Source organism: Pleurodeles waltl, chromosome 4_2, assembly GCF_031143425.1.
Source record: "Pleurodeles waltl isolate 20211129_DDA chromosome 4_2, aPleWal1.hap1.20221129, whole genome shotgun sequence".
Lineage (NCBI taxonomy): Eukaryota > Metazoa > Chordata > Amphibia > Caudata > Salamandridae > Pleurodeles > Pleurodeles waltl.
The window spans coordinates 851,109,826-851,132,585 of NC_090443.1; the positions used below are offsets into that span (position 1 = coordinate 851,109,826).

Genomic DNA, 22,760 nt, shown 5'->3' on the forward strand with positions numbered 1-22,760 from the left:
ATGGTGGTACTTTATCCCATATGTTATAGTGTTTTCTATACATGTATTGAATGTTGCAAAGCGCTCGCTAGAAACTTATCATTTAATAGTACATAAATATCTGTTGTTTACACAAATGTGGGCAAATCAATATAGACAAGGCACATTTTACTTTGGAATTCAGAATGTTCCTCAAAGTACCTTGAATTGTGTATATCTTTGTTAAGATGTTAGCTTGCACCCTGTGAATGTTACTCATCATGTCCTATAACATAAATTCCTACAGTAAACATCACTATTAAAAAGCATAAATGACTAGGCAATCATTTTATTAATATGAACCTCAAAATGAGACCAACAATTATGAGAGAAGGGAACCATTTTATAACTCAGATAACTGTTTTTTTTAAAACAGTTGAAAGAATGATTTTAAAATGTTTAAAACCTTGTAACATAAATATTCATTCAAATGAAACATTGTTAAATTCATTTGTTAACTCTTGTTTTATTAAATTCACATATAAAACCAATATTTAATGATTGCATCCTACTGCAAAAGCTGGGCATAAACAAAGTTCATATCTTAAATCTTGTGATTCACCTTGGCGCAGGTAAAGTATACTGGAGTTCTTGGTTTAACTATACTATTGACTTATATATACATTTAATGGTAGAGCACCCAGCCTGAGTAGAATGAATGTTCTCATAGTGGTACGTTCCAAAGTTAGGAATTAGTTTTGTGGTTGCTAATACTCTATATAATATCAGAAAAGGATTTCTGCAAATTTAAATTCCCGCAATGGGAGATGTCACAAGAGAAGCTTATTCTGGGAACACCAGTCTTTAAGATAAGGTGGAGTAGTGCAGGGGTCCACTATAGCAAATATTGTTTCTTGCAATAAAATGCCTCTAAAACTTATTTCAAGTTCACAATAAGTGTATAATCCATGTTTAGAGGTTTAAGCAGTTGCTTCTTCAATATATCGCTGAGTGTCTTGTTTGGTGTGTGGAGTATATTATAGGCCCAGCAAACTAGACTTTCCCTTGAGATAACAAAGAGGCTTTCAAGCTCAAAGTCTAGTCCCAGCACCTGAACAGGAATTGCTTGGCTTACTGTAGAGAGCCTTCTTAAAATCTTCCCTTCTTAGAGGTGCAAGAAAAGCATTTAGTAATAGGCATTTTTTTTAATGAGTACTGTATGTAAGCGTTGGAGGGATTTTAGTTCTGTATATTTTAAAAAGATATTTAAAGCATCGCCTTCCTCATGATTTTTATAGTTTTGTTTCAATTGCACTTGAATGAGCAATGGCCTTCTTTCCTAAGTATAAGAAATATAATTTATTATCTAGTCTTCCTAGATATATATGATTTCACAGCTTCTAATGATAATCCCTTTGATGCTAGCTAAAGGAACAGCAGTATTTTCTTCCCTTAAAAGGTAGAACTTTTTTAGTATTACTGAGTTTTAAAAACATTTTCTTTGAGTACTCATGGAGAACACTCAAATTATGTTAAAAGCCTATTGTGGTCAGATCAAATTGGATGAGGGATTAGGTTTTAACAGCATTTATGGGCAGGAGAGGCGCTAGATTAAGGAAATACTATGTCACCAGATGTGATTAGTTATATTAGTTTTAATTTAGTAAGATAAAATGCTCACAGGTAAGCTAGCATAAACACCATGAAATAAAAGATTAGAGCCTCAGATTCTTAGTCATGTATATCTCATGCAATCAGTAGCTTCAGTCTGATGTTAACGAGGTATCTGTACATTTATATACCATTCCCATTAGTATTCTCAATATTTCAAGTTCATAAAGACTTAGGCCCTCATTACGAGTCTGGCGGTCACCTTACAACCCTGGCAGTCGGGCCGCCAGCTCCACCAGGATCAGAGATCCCTGCGGGCTGACACAAGCAGAGGCTGCCCTGAGGATTAGGACCCCCTTTTCTACCAGCGGTTTGATGGCGTTAGCACTGCCATGAAAAGGCTGGTAGACAACTGCTGCAAGGGTCCCCATTGCATTTGGCATGGGCAGTGCCGGGCACCCCTGGCCAGCACCATCACAATGTTCCCTGTCTGACTTGCTGACAGTGAACAGTGTGAGGGTGCTGGTGCACTCTGCGCTCTACAGCATTGCCGCCGGTTCAATTACGAGCCAGAGACAATGATGTAGGCTGTTTCCCGTTGTGCCAGTGGGCGGAACTCAGGCTTCTGCCCACTGTCCTAGCGGAAAGCTCTTAATGGGGTGGCGGGGAGGTAGCCACTATGGCGGCAACCTCCCCATTGGAAATTCGACAGAGGGTGCAAACTATCCCCCAAACTCTTATCAGACCAATAATGTCATTGTTTTCTTCCAGCTCATGACCAAAAGTCTACTAAAAGTTCACATACCAAGAGATTTCCATGTAGATTTCCCAAAGTCCAAATTCACTGTTATGGATCCAGTTATAAAGGATTCTGTGTTCGACGATAACATTTTCATGCCTCAGTTTTTGTAACTGAACATTCAAACAATTCTTTGTAACACACCACATTTAGACATCCAGGCGTATTACTTTATTGTGACCCACATCTTTTTGCAGAACCATATCACTATCTCAAGTGATAACTTAACAATAGTGTGATTTTAAATCAAAATGGCTTATGGTTATTGTTTTGGTAACATATTCTGAGGGTTCACAGAAATGCATCTGAGACGTATATATATTTGAATGTCTGAACATTTTTGTATTAGTTTCTAACTTACTACTGTGTATTATCTGTTCAGCACCGACTCCTGCACCTAGGCAAAGTTCTCCGTCCAAATCATCAGTATCTCATACGAGTGATCCCAATGCAGATGACATCTTTGAAGAGGGATTTGACAGCCCAAGTAAAAGCGAAGTACAAGATTTAGTAAGTATTGTTGCCTAAAATAGATTCTGAAGAAAATAAAATGAAGAAAAGGACTTTGGAAAATATGTCAATTTAACTTAATTTCAAAATCAACAGGAATATACAATGTATATGTCAAAAGCATGCTAATGGCTAGAGTTTTGTTTATTCTATTATTAGAATTAACTGTGAACTGGTTTGTTAAAGTTTTGACTTTTTAGATTATTTTGAATTGCTTAAGATGTTTGTATAACGTTTCTCAACTTGGGTAATCACATACATCATTAAAAATGGTTCAGTGCAAGTGCTGATGTTGAGACCAAAAGATATTGTCTTCTTGTGTTCTAGCCTGATGATTCTCAGGCCTCATGCAGCACCGATCCATATGGTGAACCCACTGCTGATACTGTAAGCCCACAAGGCGATAGCTAGATAGCAAAGGTTGGGGTAGGTATCTGTCCTTTTATTCTCCTGAGATGTCCATCCTCCATTGCCCACCACACTGTGTTTATCAGAGTCTGTTACATTTGTACTTGTGGTTCCTACATAGTATCACTTTCATTTGCAGTGGATGCATGACTTCAAATCACACCCCATGGAATATCTCATGATATGTAGCTTTTTTGCTGCATTTGCCTCCATATTTGTTATTATCTTATTAAGTTTGGCACGTAAACACTTTGCATGATAATGTTTGGAATGGTATGGTTCCTTGTGCTAGGTTACATGTTATGGAAATGTTTTTCTATATATGTGCAAAGGGTTCAATACAAAAGTTGCATGTTGAAAAACAGCAAGTCATGCCGTCAAAGGGGCATGTTTACAAGAAGGTGGCTCATCGGCCCCAATGCACCACTTTTCTTGCGTCGTCCCTGCCCCACCTAACCACACCATGGTTTCACCTTATCTACAATACAGCGCACAATGGGGGTTGGTAGGACAATAGCGTCAACATTTTTTATGCTATTGTAGTGCTTTGCTGCACTAGTGTCAAACATATTGACGCTTGTGCAGCAAATCACAGGGAGACCCAGTGATTACAATGAGTGTGTCATTTGAATACCTGCTCTGAGCAGGCATTTAAAATGACAGAAAAAATGGTGCAGTGAAATGTTGTAAATGTCACTGCACCATTTTTTTGGCCCTTCCTGATTAGGAACGCCCCCATGATTACACTATGGCTGGCGCAGGCATAATGTGGCGCAAGGGTTTACAAAGTGGCTCAATGCAAGCATTGTGCCACTTTGTAAATACGGCTTGGGAGAAAGGCCTCCTTTCCGCCGCCTTAGTGTAACAAAAGATGACACTCGGGTGGCTCAAGGTGGTGCTGGGGTTTGTTAGTATGCCCCTTAGTCTGGCTTCATCCTTTGGGTTCACCTTTCTGCCTTGAAAGTGTGGATAGATGACACACTTTCTGTGTACTCTGCCATGATGATAAACATACTACGGACGATGGAGATACCATTTCTTGAGTCAGTGCGGAATACAACTGTTATATTTCAGATGATGCCACATTGGATGCTTAAAGGTTTTCTACCTGATGTATCTCTTTGATACAATAGGCTGATACTTTGACTTTAGCCATACCTGTTGAGGATCCATTAACACAGAACCAAGTCAAGTTGTCAGTATAAGCAATCAGTGAAAATGTTCCTTTTAAATCCGTTTTAGGCAAATTAATTTCATAAACATTCTTTAGGAAATCTAGAATGCCCAAGTGGATTGACACATCAAGCACCATAAACGAGAGTCCTTGCTTTACAACAATAAGAACAGGATGCACCACATCAAAAATTAACATGCATATCAAATATGAAGCACATAACAAGGAGATGGAATTTGCCAAAGTATTTTTTTATTTCTATTCTGGATGCTTGCAGAATAGAACTCAGACGTTCTTTGCATTAAACGTAGATTGTCAAGAAACTGAACCTAAGAAATTTTGTTTAAAAAATTAGATATATTTCTACAGGTCAGGTATAAAATATGAGAAAGTCCTTTAAGCTTTCAAAAATGTGACTTACATTTGAGAACTTCACTCTAAAATTGAAGGTGTGCCCATATTTATATTGTGCAATAGAATATTCTGTGAAGTTCAAACTCAGAATTCTGCTGCAGCCTCCTCCAAATATTATAGCATTACAAAGACTGTCCATAACAAATCATGTTTTGAAGTAGTACAAATTTTCAATTAGTGCTTTTCCCTGTGCATTATTATGATGCATGGTCAAGTGCCAGCTTATATTCTACCTTCGTATCCAGTGCCATTGCAAGTGGTGGTTGCAGTCATCTTTTGATAGTTCTCTGTTTTCCTAGTTCACCATCTATCAGTAAGCATTTTGGATCAGTCAATATTCTGATGAAAATATGAATTCTAATTTATTAAAGTTCCCATCTGTGACAGAGTACCGCTCCCACTCTCACATAGCCCGCAAGTGAAAGGGTTCCTGTCCCACTATCACATAGCCCGCAAATGAGGTTATGTTTGCATTATCTGCCTGGCTTGTACCTATTGCTTGTCCTATCTGAAGCTTGGACTATGTGATACTGGATTCAGTGTTGCCTTTTGAATATGTGTAGCCACATGAGATTCATGTCCACATCCTAGCCACATGCCTCTTTGGCAGTACCTGTATCGTTCATGGATACGTACTGCTCCCCCTCCTTGTACTCCTCCTCCTCTGATGCATGCTTCTCTCTTTCCTCTAGTTGTGTGATAGCTGGAACAGCTATATAGATGGTTGCAGGTTCTGATAGTGGGACCCCAGAAATGGCAGGTGTAGTAGATGGAATACTAATGTTGATTGCAGGTGGGACACTGGTGATGAATACAACAATGTCCCTGGTGAGTGATGACTCTGCTATGGGAGTAAGACTGGGACATGTGTCACTGGTTGTCGCTGTGTTGGCAGGTGTTGCACAGCTGATGGCATATATTCCCAGTAGAAGGAGTGTTTGCAGCTGGGATGACACGAGTGTTGGTGTGGCAGAAATTGAGTGATGGCCTGCACCATAGTCATCTAATGGGGGATGGTGCTTGGCAGGGACATGATTGCCATCTTCTTCACAGTGCTACCTAGGTGAGCAAGGGTATATTTGATAAATTACATGGTATTTGCAACTCTGGTTGCTTAACAAAGAGATGATGCTATGAATGATGAATCACTGTAAACATATAAATAGTTTAAGAAATATTGGGGCATATTTAAGAGCCCCTAGCGCTACCAGAGCTACACTTTTCATGATGCTCCGGTGGCACTAAGCACTGCTCCATATTTACAAGGAGGTGTAACGCCACTTTTTTGTGGTGTTATGCCTGCTTGTACATATGGGCCCCTCCAATGCAGTTTTCTGCGTCAGAGGGGCGTGCAATGGGTGTTGCTGTGGGCGTTCCATTGCAACACCCAGTGCTTTTGATGCTGTCTCAGATTTTCGAGTTGTTGTAAACCTGAGGCAGTGCCTAAAACTAACACCACCCCAGGGAAAGCATTAATGGCAAAACGAGGAGGAAGGCTTTTATTCCTCCACATTTTTGCTTCTTCTATGTGTGCTGCAGTCTGCATCACACATTGAAGAAGCAAAATGCCATGGACGATTGTTTATGTACAGGAAGGACAACCTTCCTGCACATAAACAATCATTCAAAATTGTGCTTTGGTACGTATATTTTGCAGCACACATAGAAGTACCAAATCACCATTATAGATTGTTTATGTGCAGGAAGGGGCTCGTCCCTGCCCGTAAACAATCTTTCCCCTGAATGCAGACACCCTTGCACTATGGTGCAAGGATGTCTGCATTGGCGCTAGGCAGCTTAATTCAGCACCAGTAAAGGGGGAAACTCAGGGGTGCACCATTTTCCTCTAAAAACAGCGCACCCCTGCATTTCAAAAGTGTCACACCACTGCTATTTTTGGCGCAGAACAACGCTGCGCCACTTTAGCATAACTTTAGCATAATTCTGGACCATTGACTTTAATATCTTCACAGTAAGTTATTTCAAAAGTGAATAACTTCAGCAATTGTTGATTATAGTTTATAAGCATACACCAAATTGTACAGTGTACCTGCACTCTTTGACATTGTGTTGAGCAAATGCCCGAAAAGGTAAGCATTCAAAGAATTATTCCACTTGACATGAAAATATATATCAAGAAAATCAAGAACCAAAGTACTCTCACACATAAAAGAAAATCAGACAACTATCAGCATACTAGTTCTTGATGAAGACAATGGCACTTTAGATCACATCATTATATAATCAAGCAAATGCCTCAGGGAAAAAATTGTGTTAGAATATCCCCACAGGGCAAACGTATTGAAGGGCACTAAGGATGTGTGCATGAGAGCATAAAGTAAGAGCAAATAATGCAGTAGGGTCAGACTCCAATAAGTACTGCAAAGCTCCCTTGGTGTTCCTCATTTCCTGTTTGCCTCTGGATCCTGCAAAGGTTTGCAGACTTTCACTTTCATGTGGGAAGCCTCCACAGTGGCAGTGTGAGCCAGATGGAAACTCGTTATTGTGCGTTTGCGATCACATGCTGTCTTTTTAATGGACACCCTAAAACCATGAGAGGAAGTGAATGCAATCAATTTGAGCCTAAGTAAAAAAGCTTAGGATACAGCGAAATTAGTTTGAATTCATATTTATATCCCTCTTATAGATGATTCTAGACTTCCCACAGTCTGATTTTAGTGTAACTGCAAAGCATGCAATTATTTTTAATGCTCTTCAGGGTATCTTTGCTCTTTCCATTGTGCTGGTATTCTTAATTGCTCTGGTGAGAAATAACTCTAGAATTCTGCTGCAGAAATGGATTTGATCTCTGCTCATAAATTATCATTTTAGCAAAACATGTTGTAGAGTGTGCTACTTCAAACCGTTGTTGATTGTTCTTATGTTTTCCTTAGGAAATAGAATCTCTCTATGCCCAGATCAACAGACCTAAGAATTAGCATTTTATGGGGTCAAGGTGCTCTTCAAGACTAGTTGGACAGCGTACAACATGGCAGGTCTGTGGTTCTTCGCATGCCTGAATTTCAGTTGACCCATCAACATTTACTGAAAGAGGATGTCTACAGGTTGAGCTCAGTGAATACACTGAATACATTTGGAAAAGAAAAAGGCAAGCCAGAGGGGCACAAGTTGTTGACTGCCCCTTCACTTTCAAAGAGCTCTAGTTCTCGAAAATTGATTTAATGGCAGACACAACAGTGATATATAATTTGTCAGTTTCATTCTGTTTTTCAACTTATGAACTTCGCAATTCACAAGATTTCACTATTGAGTCCTACATGTAACACAATTTTTATTTCAAACAAAACAATCCATATGTAGGCTATGTACCACTGTGCAGTTGACATAGCAACAAATGTCTACACTAAGACGCGTGGCGAGTGGTTTCATCTTAATGCTACACCAAACCCAACCACTTTTTATTGGTACGTTTGGAAAAAGTATGGACATACTATTTTTAATGTATGATGCATATCACATTTTTTATACTGGAGACAGAAGCTCACGAGAATCAATACTTCGTTGGACACAGTTGTTAACATAGACGAAATAGACTTTGTGATCGCATTATTTACATACTTCAAAAATGTCGCCAAATGGGCCTTGAGAGACAGTGCATCCTGACCACAAAATGCTGCTTTCTGGGTAGAAATCGAGCTGTGGGAGAAAATGGACATCGGAACCCATCAATGAGCTGGAAAATAATCTGTTATTCCTTATTTGGAAAAAGAACTGAACTCTGGAAGCAAAGGAAGATTTGATTTTCTTTCTCTGATATCTTGCTGCTGTGATGCTATGCAGACAAGTCTTTTGTGCCATTTTTGAAGAAAAAATTTATGTGCCAAATAATTCTGGAATAATTCTGGTTTGTGAATTTGGATGACACAGACTTTGTCATGTGACAAGAGTGGCATGATTTTTTGCTATAACATACTGATTATGTGCTCAAACTGCTCATCTCTCTTTTGTACATTAGAAAATTCAAATTGGATTTTTATTTTATAACTTGAAAAAGACTTAATGTTAAACTCTTTAAATGTTGAAGGAAAATGGCTTTAAGGAGTTCATATAAAATTGCCAGATTTTTGTAAATATAAATGTTATTATCATAATTGTTTTAATAACACCATAACACTGTAGAGGGAGTAGCGAATTGCAGTGCTTGAATGGAGGGGCAATCCCTGTTTGAATAGTTCACCACATGGTTGTCACCTGTTTCAAACAACAACGATGCATCTGTCAAAAATAACTGGCTTGTCAGATTATAATCACATGATCTAGTGAGCTCTGTACATACATCTACAGAAGAAGCGAGCACCCATTTCTGAAAATGCGAGTTTCATTTTGGTCTGGAAAGAGTGTCAGCAACACAATGCCTTATCTACAAGTGGAAATCATTTAAATACCGAAACATATGATGTAAAAATTAAATATATCGTTTTCTATATCTCTGAAATAGGAATGCAGAGTTTTTATCCATTTGTTTTTCATGGCCTATGTAAATGTATGTGCCCTCCAGAAAATCTATACAGCTAAACTGTTTCCCTATTTTCCTATGCAGTTACATTACATTATACTTTATGTGATACCTACAAGCAACACATCTAATTAAGTCAATAATGAAATTAGTTTTAAGAAGATTTATATTCAGATTTTGTTTACAACATGACCGCTGTTGATGGAATAAAGCCTGACGTTTCAAGCATTTGGTTTTATTAAGAAGTATTCAACATAAAATGGCTACAAAATAAAAGATTGTGAACCAGTAAATGCCAAGAGTCTCATCTGAGTTTGGAGGGAACTGAAACCCCTCTCAATACTGGAGTAAACTCTTACCAGGGTGTCAAATTCCATGGCGAAATTCCCTCCACAGCCTAATTCCAATGGTGGATAAAATGTTGCCAGTGGATTCTACTCTATATTTAGAAATTCCTTCAGAAATTTGAGTTATCTGTTCCCTTCAAACTAGAAATGAGACGCTAAGGTCTTCACTCAAAAACAGCATTTTGTAGTACTTTAGTAGTACTAAAAAAACATACCACAAGGTGCTATTCACAAACTGCACTTTTGTCATAATTTACAGTTTTGTATATGTTTACTACTTTTTGGTATTGGCAAACTAAACTTTTGTAGTACCCTACACGTTTGTAGTAAGCCCCTACCTGCATTACTGCTATACCAGTGGTGGACCATGTGTCAAGCTGGATGTACTACAAAAGTTTAAATTACTACAAAAGTGAATACTGAAAACTAGTAAACCTACTCAAAAGTTAAACGTACTCAAAAGTGCATGTTTTCTTTGTGAATCAAGCCCTCTGTCTTCAAGGTAATGCTCTTATTACTACACCACAACATTGAGTCAACTTCATCTCATTTTCGTTTCAATTAATGATTAGCTGCTTGTGTGCCAATAACATGATACAAAGGAATGAGCTGACGATTCTGACCATTATTTTAAGAAGGGGCAATATGCACATCATTGCAAAAGCCCTACAAATCTGTTGGTGAGAACTTAATTACAAAATTCTCACCATTACAGGCTGTTTATATTTTTGTGGTTATCCCCTACCTAAAGTGATTTTAAACTGGGCTTATCTGTCATATTGCTACACGTTACCTTACCTTGCAAGGTTCTGTGCGCAAGTGTTTTAGAGAAGGTTTTATGAGTTTGATAGCAATTCAGTTGATTAATGTTTCTTACTTTGTATATGCTGTTGATTACAACATGCTCCTGAAAAATTGGGTTGACCAGAATGGCAGGTATATATTTAATTATACTTTTATGTTATTGTCTGTTTCATAATATGAATGTCATTTATGCAGAATAATGCATTTCGTTATGCCACATAAATACTGAAAATCAGTCAAAGGAAAGGTAATTAAAACAATGATAAAGCTTCATGGCAATTATCAATGAGGTTTACCTTATAACATATTACTTAAGAAATGTTAAATTACTAATTATAAAACCTTTATGTGCCAAAATGTTATGATCCTAGTCGAAATCTAGAGAAAGAAGACATTGAACCTGTTCTACTCATAAACCTTCATACTCTTTTATGACAAACCTCAGCCTTTTAACTTTTTCACTGGGAATTCTTACAACATCTGTGTTTGCATTGTTATCAGACATTTTCTTCATATGTCCAAAAGCATATTTTGAGAGATATTATCATGCTAATATTTGACAAGCATCATTATCTGGTACAAGTCGCACCTTCTTGGCAAAATTATGTTTACCTTTCGGTCACACCTGTTCTGATTAAACCTTTTTAGACATATTTTTTTAATAAGGGAAAGAAAGAGAAGACTGTTGTGTGCATTTCTAAACCTATTTTAAATTTACCTCAGATGACAGTTTGTTGAAATAGGTGGTAAAATTATTTTTAACTTGTGTAACACATCAAACAAAACTACAATTTTTTGAAACGTTCCATTAATTTCTGTAACACACTGTGTAAAACTGTTAAAAATAAAAAAATAAAAAATGGTATAATACTATTTCATTATTAGCAGACTAGGATAAAATGTGTCTGGGTATATCAGTAACTTGCAAATGTGCTTAATATGCTAAAAAAAAGTAAGTGTAGTAAGTTTTTGTTACAGGCCAGTCGCCAGGACTTCAGAAGGCCAGGACTGCTGAATACCAAGTCTGATTGTTCTCGATACTACCTCATGCTTCTTTTTTTCCATCCCTCTATGCTTGCTGTCTCAGTATCTCATTCTTTTAAACATGCCTCATCACTGCTTAATTGCTATTAACTATCGTCATATCTTTCTTATCTGCTTTCTCCTTTTTTCCCTTTCTTGTACGTCATCTGGATCATAATCAACTGGCGATAAGTCAGTCCTGGTCCCCTGTAATTAGTTTCAGAGCCACCACAAATTTAGCATTGCTTCATCCTATTTTTGTCTGCTATCATATGTAGTAAATGTTTGTAATGTTTAATTGTTTGGTACTTCAAAGGAGATGAAGTAATATTTGTTTGTGTATGATTATATTTTCTGTTCTTTGGGGCCTAAAGCAAAAACCGCTTTTGTGAGTAGATGCGTCTTTTCCTAACATAGTCTTAACTTAATTCTGAGTTTATACAAATAAGACATTTTATCAAAGAAAAAGATCTTTGTAAATGTGGCCCTTAGTGTAGGAGGCTGGACTGGCTTGTAGTGAGTAACAAGGGGTACTTACACCTTGCACCAGGCCCAGGTATCCCTTATTAATGTATAGGGTGTCTAGCAGCTTAGGCTGATAGATAATGGTAGCTTAGCAGAGCAGCTTAGGCTGAACTAGGAGACGAGTGAAGCTCCTACAGTACCACTAGTGTCATATGCACAATATCATAAGAAAACACAATACACAGATATCCTAAAAATAAAGGTACTTTATTTTGATGACAATATGCCAAAAGTATCTCAGTGAGTACCCTCAGTATGAGGATAGCAAATATACACAAGATATATGTACACAATACCAAAAATATGCAGTATAGTATTAGAAAACAGTGCAAACAATGTATAGTTACTATAGGATGCAATGGGGACACATAGGGATAGGGGCAACACAAACCATATACTCCAAAAGTGGAATGCGAACCACGAATGGACCCCAAACCTATGTGACCTTGTAGAGGGTCGCTGGGACTGTAAGAAAACAGTGAGGGTTAGAAAAATAGCCCACCCCAAGACCCTGAAAAGTGAGTGCAAAGTGCACTAAGGTTCCCCAAAGAGCACAGAAGTCGTGATAGGGGAATTCTGCAGGAAAGACCAAAACCAGCAATGCAACAATGATGGATTTCCAGACGAGGGTACCTGTGGAACAAGGGGACCAAGTCCAAAAGTCACGACCAAGTCGAGAGTGGGCAGATGCCCAGGAAATGCCAGCTGTGGATGCAAAGAAGCTGCAACTAGGCAGTAGAAGCTGAGGATTCTGCAGGAACGACAAGGGCTAGAAACTTCCCCTTTGGAAGATGGATGTCCCACGCCGTGGAGAGTCGTGCAGAAGTGTTTTCCTGAAGAAAGACAGCAAATAAGCCTTGCTAGCTGCAAGTCGTGCGGTAAGGGTTTTTGGATGCTGCTGTAGCCCAGAAGGGACCAGGATGTCGCCAATTGAGTCAGGGGACAGAGGGGGCACCCAGCAAGACAAGGAGCCCTCTCAGAGCAGGCAGCACCTGCAGAAGTGCCAGAACAGGCACTACGAAGAGGAGTGAAACAGTGCTCACCCGAAGTTGCACAAAGGAGTCCCACGCCACCGGAGGACAACCCAGGAGGTCGTGCAATGCAGGTTACAATGCTGTGGACCCAGGCTTGGCAGTGCACAAAGGATTTCCGCCGGAAGTGCACAGAGGCCGGAGTAGCTGAAAAAGTCACGGTTCCCAGCAATGCAGTCTGGCGTGGGGAGGCAAGGACTTACCTCCACCAAACTTGGACTGAAGAGTCACTGGACTGTGGGAGTCACTTGGACAGAGTTGCTGGATTCAAGGGACCTCGCTCGTCGTGCTGAGAGGAGACCCAGGGGACCGGTGATGCAGTTCTTTGGTGCCTGCGGTTGCAGGGGGACGATTCCGTCGACCCACGGGAGATTTCTTCGGAGCTTCTAGTGCAGAGAGGAGGCCGACTACCCCCACAGCATGCACCACCAGGAAAGCAGTCGAGAAGGCGGCAGGATCAGCGTTACAGAGTTGCAGTAGTCATCTTCGCTACTTTGTTGCAGTTTTGCAGGCTTCCAGCGCAGTCAGCAGTCGATTCCTTGGCAGAAGGTGAAGAGAGAGATGCAGAGGAACTCTGATGAGCTCTTGCATTCGTTATCTAAGGAAATCCCCAAAGCAGAGACCCTAAATAGCCAGAAAAGAGGGTTTGGCTACTTAGGAGAGAAGATAGGCTAGCAACACCTGAAGGAGCCTATCAGAAGGAGTCTCTGATGTCACTTGCTGGCCCTGGCCACTCTGAGCAGTCCAGTGTGCCAGCAGCACCTCTGTTTCCAAGATGGCAGAGTTCTGGAGCACACTGGAGGAGCTCTGGGCCCCTCCCAGGGGAGGTGCAGGTCAGGGGAGTGGTCACTCCCCTTTCCTTTGTCCAGTTTCGCGCCAGAGCAGGGCTGAGGGGTCCCTGAACCGGTGTAGACTGTCTTATGCAGAAATGGGCACCATGTGTGCCCATGAAAGCATTTCCAGAGGCTGGGGGAGGCTACTCCTCCCCTGCCTTCACACCATTTTCCAAAGGGAGAGGGTGTAACACCCTCTCTCTGAGGAAGTACTTTGTTCTGCCTTCCTGGGCCAAGCCTGGCTGGACCCCAGGAGGGCAGAAACCTGTCTGAGGGGTTGGCAGCAGCAGCAGCTGCAGTGAAACCCTGGGAAAGGCAGTTTGGCAGTACCCGGGTCTGTGCTAGAGACCCGTGGGATCGTGGGATTGTGCCAACAATGCCAGGATGGCATAGAGGGGGCAATTCCATGATCATAGACTTGTTACATGGCCATATTCAGAGTTACCATTGTGAAGCTACACATAGGTAGTGACCTATATGTAGTGCACGCGTGTAATGGTGTCCCCGCACTCACAAAGTCCGGGGAATTGGCCCTGAACAATGTGGGGGCACCTTGGCTAGTGCCAGGGTGCCCACACACTAAGTAACTTAGCACCCAACCTTTACCAGGTAAAGGTTAGACATATAGGTGACTTATAAGTTACTTAAGTGCAGTGTAAAATGGCTGTGAAATAACGTGGACGTTATTTCACTCAGGCTGCAGTGGCAGGCCTGTGTAAGACTTGTCAGAGCTCCCTATGGGTGGCAAAAGAAATGCTGCAGCCCATAGGGATCTCCTGGAACCCTAATACCCTGGGTACCTCAGTACCATATACTAGGGAATTATAAGGGTGTTCCAGTATGCCAATGTAAATTGGTAAAATTGGTCACTAGCCTGTTAGTGACAATTTTAAAGAAATGAGAGAGCATAACCACTGAGGTTCTGATTAGCAGAGCCTCAGTGAGACAGTTAGTCATAACACAGGAAACACATACAGGGCACACTTATGAGCACTGGGGCCCTGGCTGGCAGGGTCCCAGTGACACATACAACTAAAACAACATATATACAGTGAAATATGGGGGTAACATGCCAGGTAAGATGGTACTTTCCTACACAACCCCCCCCCCAAACGAAGGACAATAAGACTAGCCATGACCTGATGAGTCTTCATTGTCTAAGTGGAAATATCTGGAGAGTCCATCTGCATTGGAGTGGGTACTCCCAGGTCTATGTTCCACTGTATAGTCCATTCCCTGTAGGGATATAGACCACCTCAACAATTTAGGATTTTCACCTTTCATTTGTTTTAGCCAAAGTAGAGGTTTGTGGTCTGTCTGAACAATGAAGTGAGTGCCAAACAGGTATGGCCTCAACTTCTTCATTGCCCAGACCACAGCAAAGGCCTCCCTCTCTATGGCAGACCAACGCTTTTCTCTAGGGGTCAACCTCCTGCTGATAAAAGCAACAGGTTGATCCTGGCCCTCAGAATTAAGTTGTGAAAGGACTGCCCCTACCCCTAATTCAGATGCATCAGTTTGGACAATGAATTTTTTGGAGTAACAGGGGCTTTTCAGGACAGGTGCAGAGCACATGGCCTGCTTCAGCTCCTCAAAAGCTTTCTGACAGATAGCTGTTCACAATACCTTTTTAGGCATTTTCTTGGAGGTGAGGTCATTAAGAGGGGCTGCAATGGAGCCATAGTTCTTTATGAACCTCCTGTAATACCCAGTGAGGCCTAAGAAGGCTCTCACCTGGGTCTGAGTTGTAGGGGGAACCCAATCTATAATAGTTTGGATTTTCCCCTGAAGTGGTGCAATCTGTTCTCCACCTACCAGGTGTCCCAGATAAACCACCTTCCCCTGCCCTATCTGGCACTTTGAAGCCTTGATAGTGAGGCCTGCCTTTTGCAGGGCCTCCAAAACTTTCCATAGGTGGACCAGGTGATCATCCCAACTGGAGCTAAAGAAGGCTATATCGTCCAGATATGCTGCACTAAAAGCCTCCAGCCCTTGCAGGACTGTGTTCACCAACCTTTGAAAAGTGGCAGGTGCATTTTTCAATCCAAAAGGCATTACTGTGAATTGGTAATGGCCTCCAATGGTTGAAAATGCAGTTTTTGCTTTTGCATCTTCTGATAATTTGATCTGCCAATACCCTGCAGTCAAATCAAAAGTGCTTAGATACTTGGCAGATGCCAGTGTATCTATGAGCTCATCTGCCCTGGGTGTAGGGTGAGCATCAGTTTTGGTTACTTGGTTGAGACCTTTATAGTCTACACAAAACTGCATTTCCTTCTTTCCATCCTTGGAATGAGGTTTTGGTAAAAGTACCACAGGAGAGGCCCATGGACTTTCAGAGTGCTCAACCACTCCCAGTTCAAGCATTTTCTGCACTTCTTGTTTTATGCAGTCTCTGACATGGTCAGGCTGCCTATAGATCTTACTTTTGACAGGCAAGCTGTCTCCAGTATCCATAGTGTGCTCGCACCAAGAAGTGGTGCCTGGCACAGTAGAGAAGAGTTCAGAAAACTGACCCAGGAGATTTATGCAGTGGTCTTTCTGCTCAGCAGTAAGACAATCTGCCAGTACTACACCTTCCACTAGAGCATCTTGTTCTGTGGAAGAGAAGAGATCAGGGAGAGGGTCACTCTCTTCTTCCTGTCCCTCATCTGTTGCCATGAGCAGGGTGAGATCAGCCCTGTCATAGTAGGGTTTCAGGCGATTGACATGGAGCACCCTAAGGGGACTCCTGGCAGTGCCTAAGTCAACTAAGTAGGTGACTTCACCCTTTTTCTCAACAATTGTGTGGGGTCCACTCCATTTATCTTGGAGTGCTCTTGGGGCCACAGGCTCCAAGACCCACACTTTCTGCCCTGGTTGGTACTGAACCAAAACAGCCTTCTGGTCATGCCATTGCTTTTGGAGCTCTTGGCTGGCCTGAAGGTTTTTACTGGCCTTTTTCATGTACTCAGCCATCCTAGATCTGAGGCCAAGTACATAGTCCACTATGTCTTGCTTTGGAGCTTTTAAAGGTTGTTCCCAACCCTCCTTAACAAGTGTTAGAGGACCTCTCACAGGGTGTCCAAATAGGAGTTCAAAGGGGCTGAAGCCCACTCCTTTTTGGGGTACCTCCCTGTAAACAAAAAGGAGGCAAGGTAACAGGATATCCCATCTCCTGCGGAGTTTTTCAGGGAGTCCCATAATCATGCCTTTGAGAGTTTTGTTAAATCTCTCCACCAGTCCATTTGTTTGTGGATGATAGGGTGTGGTGAACTTGTATGTAACACCACACTCCTTCCACATGGCCTTTAAGTAAGCAGACATGAAATTGCTTCCCCTGTCTGATACCACCTCTTTTGGGAAGCCCACCCTGGAAAAGATTCCTAGGAGGGCCTTTGCCACTGCAGGAGCTGTAGTGGTCCTTAGAGGAATTGCTTCAGGATATCTGGTGGCATGGTCCACTACCACCAAGATAAACCTATTGCCTGAAGCAGTAGGAGGGTCAAGGGGGCCAACTATGTCAACCCCTACCCTTTCAAAGGGAACCCCAACCACAGGCAGTGGGATAAGGGGTGCCTTTGGAGTGCCACCTGTCTTGCCACTGGCTTGACAGGTTTCACAGGACTTACAAAATTCCTTTGTGTCCTCTGACATTCTAGGCCAATGAAACAAGGGAACAAGCCTGTCCCAAATTTTCATTTGCCCCAAATGTCCAGCTAAGGGAATGTCGTGGGCTAGAGTTAGGAGGAACTTTCTGTACTCCTGAGGAATCACCAATCTCCTGGCAGCACCAGGTTTTGGATCCCTTGCTTCAGTGTACAAGAGGTTGTCCTCCCAGTAAACTCTGTGAGAGTCACTGACATCCCCATTTGCTTGTTTGACAGCTTGCTGCCTTAGACCCTGTAGTGTGGGACAGGTTTGCTGTGCCACACTCAGCTCTTTCCTGGCAGGCACCCCTTCACCCAAAAGCTCAGCAGTGTCTGCTTCCAGCTCCTCTGGTGTAGGTTCTGCACAGGGTGGAAATTCTTCTTCCTCAGAAGAAGAATCCACTGTAGAGGGAGGGATAGTAGGTAGTGCTTTACTTCTACTAGCCCTAGCTTTAGGGAGCACTTGGTCCATTCTTCCAGGATCCAAGTCACCCTGTCCTTTTTGCTTTTTGGCCTGAGCCCTTGTCAAAGCAAAAATATGCCCTGGAATGCCCAGCATTGCTGCATGGGCCTCCAACTCCACATCTGACCAAGCTGATGTATCTAAATAATTTCCAAGTAGACAGTCTACAGGTAAATCTGAGGCAACCACAACTTTCTTTGGACCAGTAACCCCCCCCCCCCAGTTGAGATTTACAACAGCCATGGGGTGGCTAAGTGTGTTGTTGTGAGCATCGGTTACTTGGTACTGGTGACCAAGTAGGTGTTGTTCAGGGTGGACCAGTTTCTCTATTACCATTGTAACACTGGCACCTGTGTCCCTGTAGGCCTGAACCTCAACACCATTTATTAGGGGTAGTTGCTTGTACTTATCCATGTTAAGGGGACAAGCAACTAAGGTGGCTAAATCAATAGCCCCCTCAGAGACTAACACAGCTTCTGTGGTCTCCCTAACAAGACCAACCCCAACTAAGTTACCAAAAGTGAGCCCAGCTACTCCCTTGGATTGGCTATTAGTAGGTTTGCTCCCACCACCACTGCTATTAGTAGGGACACTAGGTGTAGCAGCAGGGGTTGTAGTGGTAGGAGGCTTGGTGCTTTTCTTTGGACAACTGGGATCTGTTGTCCAATGGCCTTTTATTTTACATAAATACCACCATGGTTTATTTTCTTTGTTTTGATTTGAAGAGGATTTGGACCCACCACCCCCACCAGAGTGTTTTTGTGGGCCTGATGAAGACTCATTTTTAGATTTGTCCCCACCCTTGTCAGAAGACTTACCATCCTTCTTCTTGCCATCTTTGTCACCCCCTATATGAACTTTTCTGTTCACCCTTGTTCTGACCCATTTGTCTGCCTTCTTTCCCAATTCTTGGGGAGAGGTCAGATCAGAGTCCACCAGGTACTGGTGCAACAAATCAGACACACAGTTATTAAGTATATGCTCTCTCAGGATTAAGTTATACAGGCTTTCATAATCAGTAACTTTACTGCCATGTAACCACCCCTCCGAGGCCTTCACTGAATGGTCAACAAAGTCTACCCAGTCTTGTGAAGGCTCCTTTTTGGTTTCTCTGAACTTCATCCTGTACTGTTCAGTGGTTAAGCCATAACCATATAGGAGTGCATTCTTAAGAACTGCAAACTTATTGGCATCACTTTCTTTCACAGTAAGGAGCCTATCCCTACCCTTTCCACTAAATGATAGCCATAGGATAGCAGCCCACTGTCTTTGAGGGACATCCTGTACAACACAGGCCCTCTCAAGTGCAGCAAACCACTTGTTAATGTCATCCCCCTCCTTATAAGGGAGAACTATCTTGTGCAGATTCCTAGAATCATGCTCTTTTGCAGGATGACTATGGGGAATACTGCTTCTGCCACCATGGGTTTCTAAACCCAATTTCTGTCTTTCTCTTTCCACTTTTAAGGACTGTCTATCCAAATCCAGCTGTTGCTTCTTGAGCTTCAGTCTGGTTTGTTCCACTCTCAATCTATTGAGCTCCCTTTCTAACACTCTGTCATCAGGGTGGGTGGGTGGGTCATTCCTTGAAACAGAAGTATGGTGAGAATGAACAGAAGGAGACCTGTCCCTAACAGATGGCACCTTAACAGCTTGGCTAACAGAAACAGCACTTCTACTATGATGAGAAGGGATACTCTTACTGTGATGTGAGACAACACTATCAGTATGGTGTGACTCTACATCAGTACCAGCTATGCTAGGTGGCTTGCTAGGGGGCAGGCTGGAAATCTCCCCTCCCACATCTTTTGCTAGGGGTGCCCCAGAATCAGAGTGGGAACCATCAGCTAATTTTTCACCAGAGGTGCCACCTCTGGCTTTATCTTGTTCAACAAGCATGTTAACCAACAGTTCTCTAGAGGGATTCTTCCTTACACTTAAACCTCTTTCTATGCAGAGACTCCTTGCTCCTTTCCAGCTAAGGTGATCATAAGCAAGTTTGGACAGATCAACAGTTTGGCCTGTGCCAGACATTTTAGAAAGTGTTTAAGGGATAGAAAAAGTGAGAAAAAAGTTTTTCAGAACTTTTGGAAAGACAGAAAAAAAACTTTAAAAACTTTTAAAGAACTTTTTAGAAAGTTAGAGGTACTTTTCAGCACTTTAGAAAAGAAGTGAGAAAAGAAATGCAAAACTTTTTGGTTAGGTGTACATACACTGAACTTGTTTTGTATATTTTTCTCTTATGAAAAGTACAATGACAAACGTGGTAAGTAGTTACAAAGTACTTATCCCACCGCTGCACAACCAATGTAGGAGGCTGGACTGGCTTGTAGTGAGTACCAAGGGGTACTTACACCTTGCACCAGGCCCAGGTATCCCTTATTAGTGTATAGGGTGTCTAGCAGCTTAGGCTGATAGATAATGGTAGCTTAGCAGAGCAGCTTAGGCTGAACTAGGAGTCGAGTGAAGCTCCTACAGTACCACTAGTGTCATATGCACAATATCATCAGAAAACACAATACACAGATATACTAAAAATAAAGGTACTTTATTTTTATGACAATATGCCAAAAGTATCTCAGTGAGTACCCTCAGTATGAGGATAGCAAATATACACAAGATATATGTACACAATACCAAAAATATGCAGTATAGTATTAGAAAACAGTGCAAACAATGTATAGTTACAATAGGATGCAATGGGGACACATAGGGATAGGGGCAACACAAACCATATACTCCAAAAGTGGAATGCGAACCACGAATGGACCCCAAACCTATGTGACCTTGTAGAGGGTCGCTGGGACTGTAAGAAAACAGTGAGGGTTAGAAAAATAGCCCACCCCAAGACCCTGAAAAGTGAGTGCAAAGTGCACTAAAGTTCCCCAAAGAGCACAGAAGTCGTGATAGGGGAATTCTGCAGGAAAGACCAAAACCAGCAATGCAACAACAATGGATTTCCAGATGAGGGTACCTGTGGAACAAGGGGACCAAGTCCAAAAGTCATGACCAAATCGAGAGTGGGCAGATGCCCAGGAAATGCCAGCTGTGGATGCAAAAAAGCTGCTACTAGGCAGTAGAAGCTGAGGATTCTGCAGGAACGACAAGGGCTAGAAACTTCCCCTTTGGAGGATAGATGTCCCACGCCATGGAGAGTCATGCAGAAGTGTTTTCCTGAAGAAAGACCGCAAACAAGCCTTGCTAGCTGCAAGTCGTGCGGTTAGGGTTTTTGGATGCTGCTGTGGCCCAGGAGGGACCAGGATGTCGCCAATTGCGTCAGGGGACAGAGGGGGCGCCCAGCAAGACAAGGAGCCCTCTCAGAAGCAGACAGCACCCGCAGAAGTGCCAGAACAGGCACTACAAAGAGGAGTGAAACGGTGCTCACCCGAAGTTGCACAAAGGAGACCCACGCCGCCGGAGGACAACTCAGGAGGTCGTGCAATGCAGGTTAGAGTGCCGTGGACCCAGGCTTGGCTGTGCACAAAGGATTTCTGCCGGAAGTGCACAGAGGCCGGACTAGCTGCAAAAGTCGGGGTTCCCAGCAATGCAGTCTGGCGTGGGGAGGCAAGGACTTACCTCCACCAAACTTGGACTGAAGAGTCACTGGACTATGGGAGTCACTTGGACAGAGTTGCTGGATTCAAGGGACCTCGCTCGTCGGGCTGAGAGGAGACCCAGGGGACCAGTGATGCAGTTCTTTGGTGCCTGCTGTTGCAGGGGGACGATTCCGTCGACCCACGGGAGATTTCTTCGGAGCTTCTAGTGCAGAGAGGAGGCGACTACCCCCACAGCATGCACCACCATCAGGAAAGCAGTCGAGAAGGCGGCAGGATCAGCGTTACAGAGTTGCAGTAGTCATCTTCGCTACTTTGTTGCAGTTTTGCAGGCTTACAGCGCAGTCAGCAGTCGATTCCTTGGCAGAAGGTGAAGAGAGGGATGCAGAGGAACTCTGATGAGCTCTTGCATTCGTTATCTAAGGAAATCCCCAAAGCAGAGACCCTAAATAGCCAGAAAAGAGGGTTTGGCTACTTAGGAGAGAAGATAGGCTAGCAACACCTGAAGGAGCCTATCAGAAGGACTCTCTGACGTCACCTGCTGGCCCTGGCCACTCAGAGCAGTCCAGTGTGCCAGCAGCACCTCTGTTTCCAAGATGGCAGAGGTCTGGAGCACACTGGAGGAGCTCTGGGCACCTCCCAGGGGAGGTGCAGGTCAGGGGAGTGGTCACTCCCCTTTCCTTTGTCCAGTTTCGCGCCAGAGCAGGGCTGAGGGGTCCCTGAACTGCTGTAGACTGGCTTATGCAGAAATGGGCACCATGTGTGCCCATGAAAGCATTTCCAGAGGCTGGGGGAGGCTACTCCTCCCCTGCCTTCACACCATTTTCCAAAGGGAGAGGGTGTAACACCCTCTCTCTGAGGAAGTCCTTTGTTCTGCCTTCCTGGGCCAAGCCTGGCTAGACCCCAGGAGGGCAGAAACCTGTCTGAGGGGTTGGCAGCAGCAGCAGCTGCAGTGAAACCCCGGGAAAGGCAGTTTGGCAGTACCCGGGTCTGTGCTAGAGACCCTTGGGATCATGGGATTGTGCCAACAATGCCAGGATGGCATAGAGGGGGCAATTCCATGATCATAGACATGTTACTTGGCCATATTCGGAGTTACCATTGTGAAGCTACACATAGGTAGTGACCTATATGTAGTGCATGCGTGTAATGGTGTCCCCGCACTCACAAAGTCCGGGGAATTGGCCATGAACAATGTGG

At 42.8% G+C, this 22,760-nt stretch overlaps 1 protein-coding gene across 10 annotated transcripts in view; it reads left to right on the forward strand.

The window, feature by feature from the left end:
• Positions 1 to 11,379, forward strand: part of DAB1 (DAB adaptor protein 1) — a 3,348,596-nt gene extending 3,337,217 nt beyond the window's left edge. For 6 of the 10 annotated variants that reach the window (XM_069232585.1, XM_069232583.1, XM_069232587.1 and 3 more), the window contains 3 exons: positions 2,751 to 2,878; positions 3,206 to 3,304; positions 7,769 to 11,378. In XM_069232585.1, the coding sequence (XP_069088686.1) occupies positions 2,751 to 2,878; positions 3,206 to 3,289 (212 nt within the window). In that variant the 3' untranslated portion in view covers positions 3,290 to 3,304; positions 7,769 to 11,378. Of the gene's footprint in view, positions 1 to 2,750; positions 2,879 to 3,205; positions 3,305 to 7,768 lie in introns of all 10 variants that reach the window. The other 4 variants (XM_069232582.1, XM_069232584.1, XM_069232581.1 and 1 more) reach the window with 3 other exon arrangements.
• Positions 11,380 to 22,760: the final 11,381 nt, after the last annotated feature.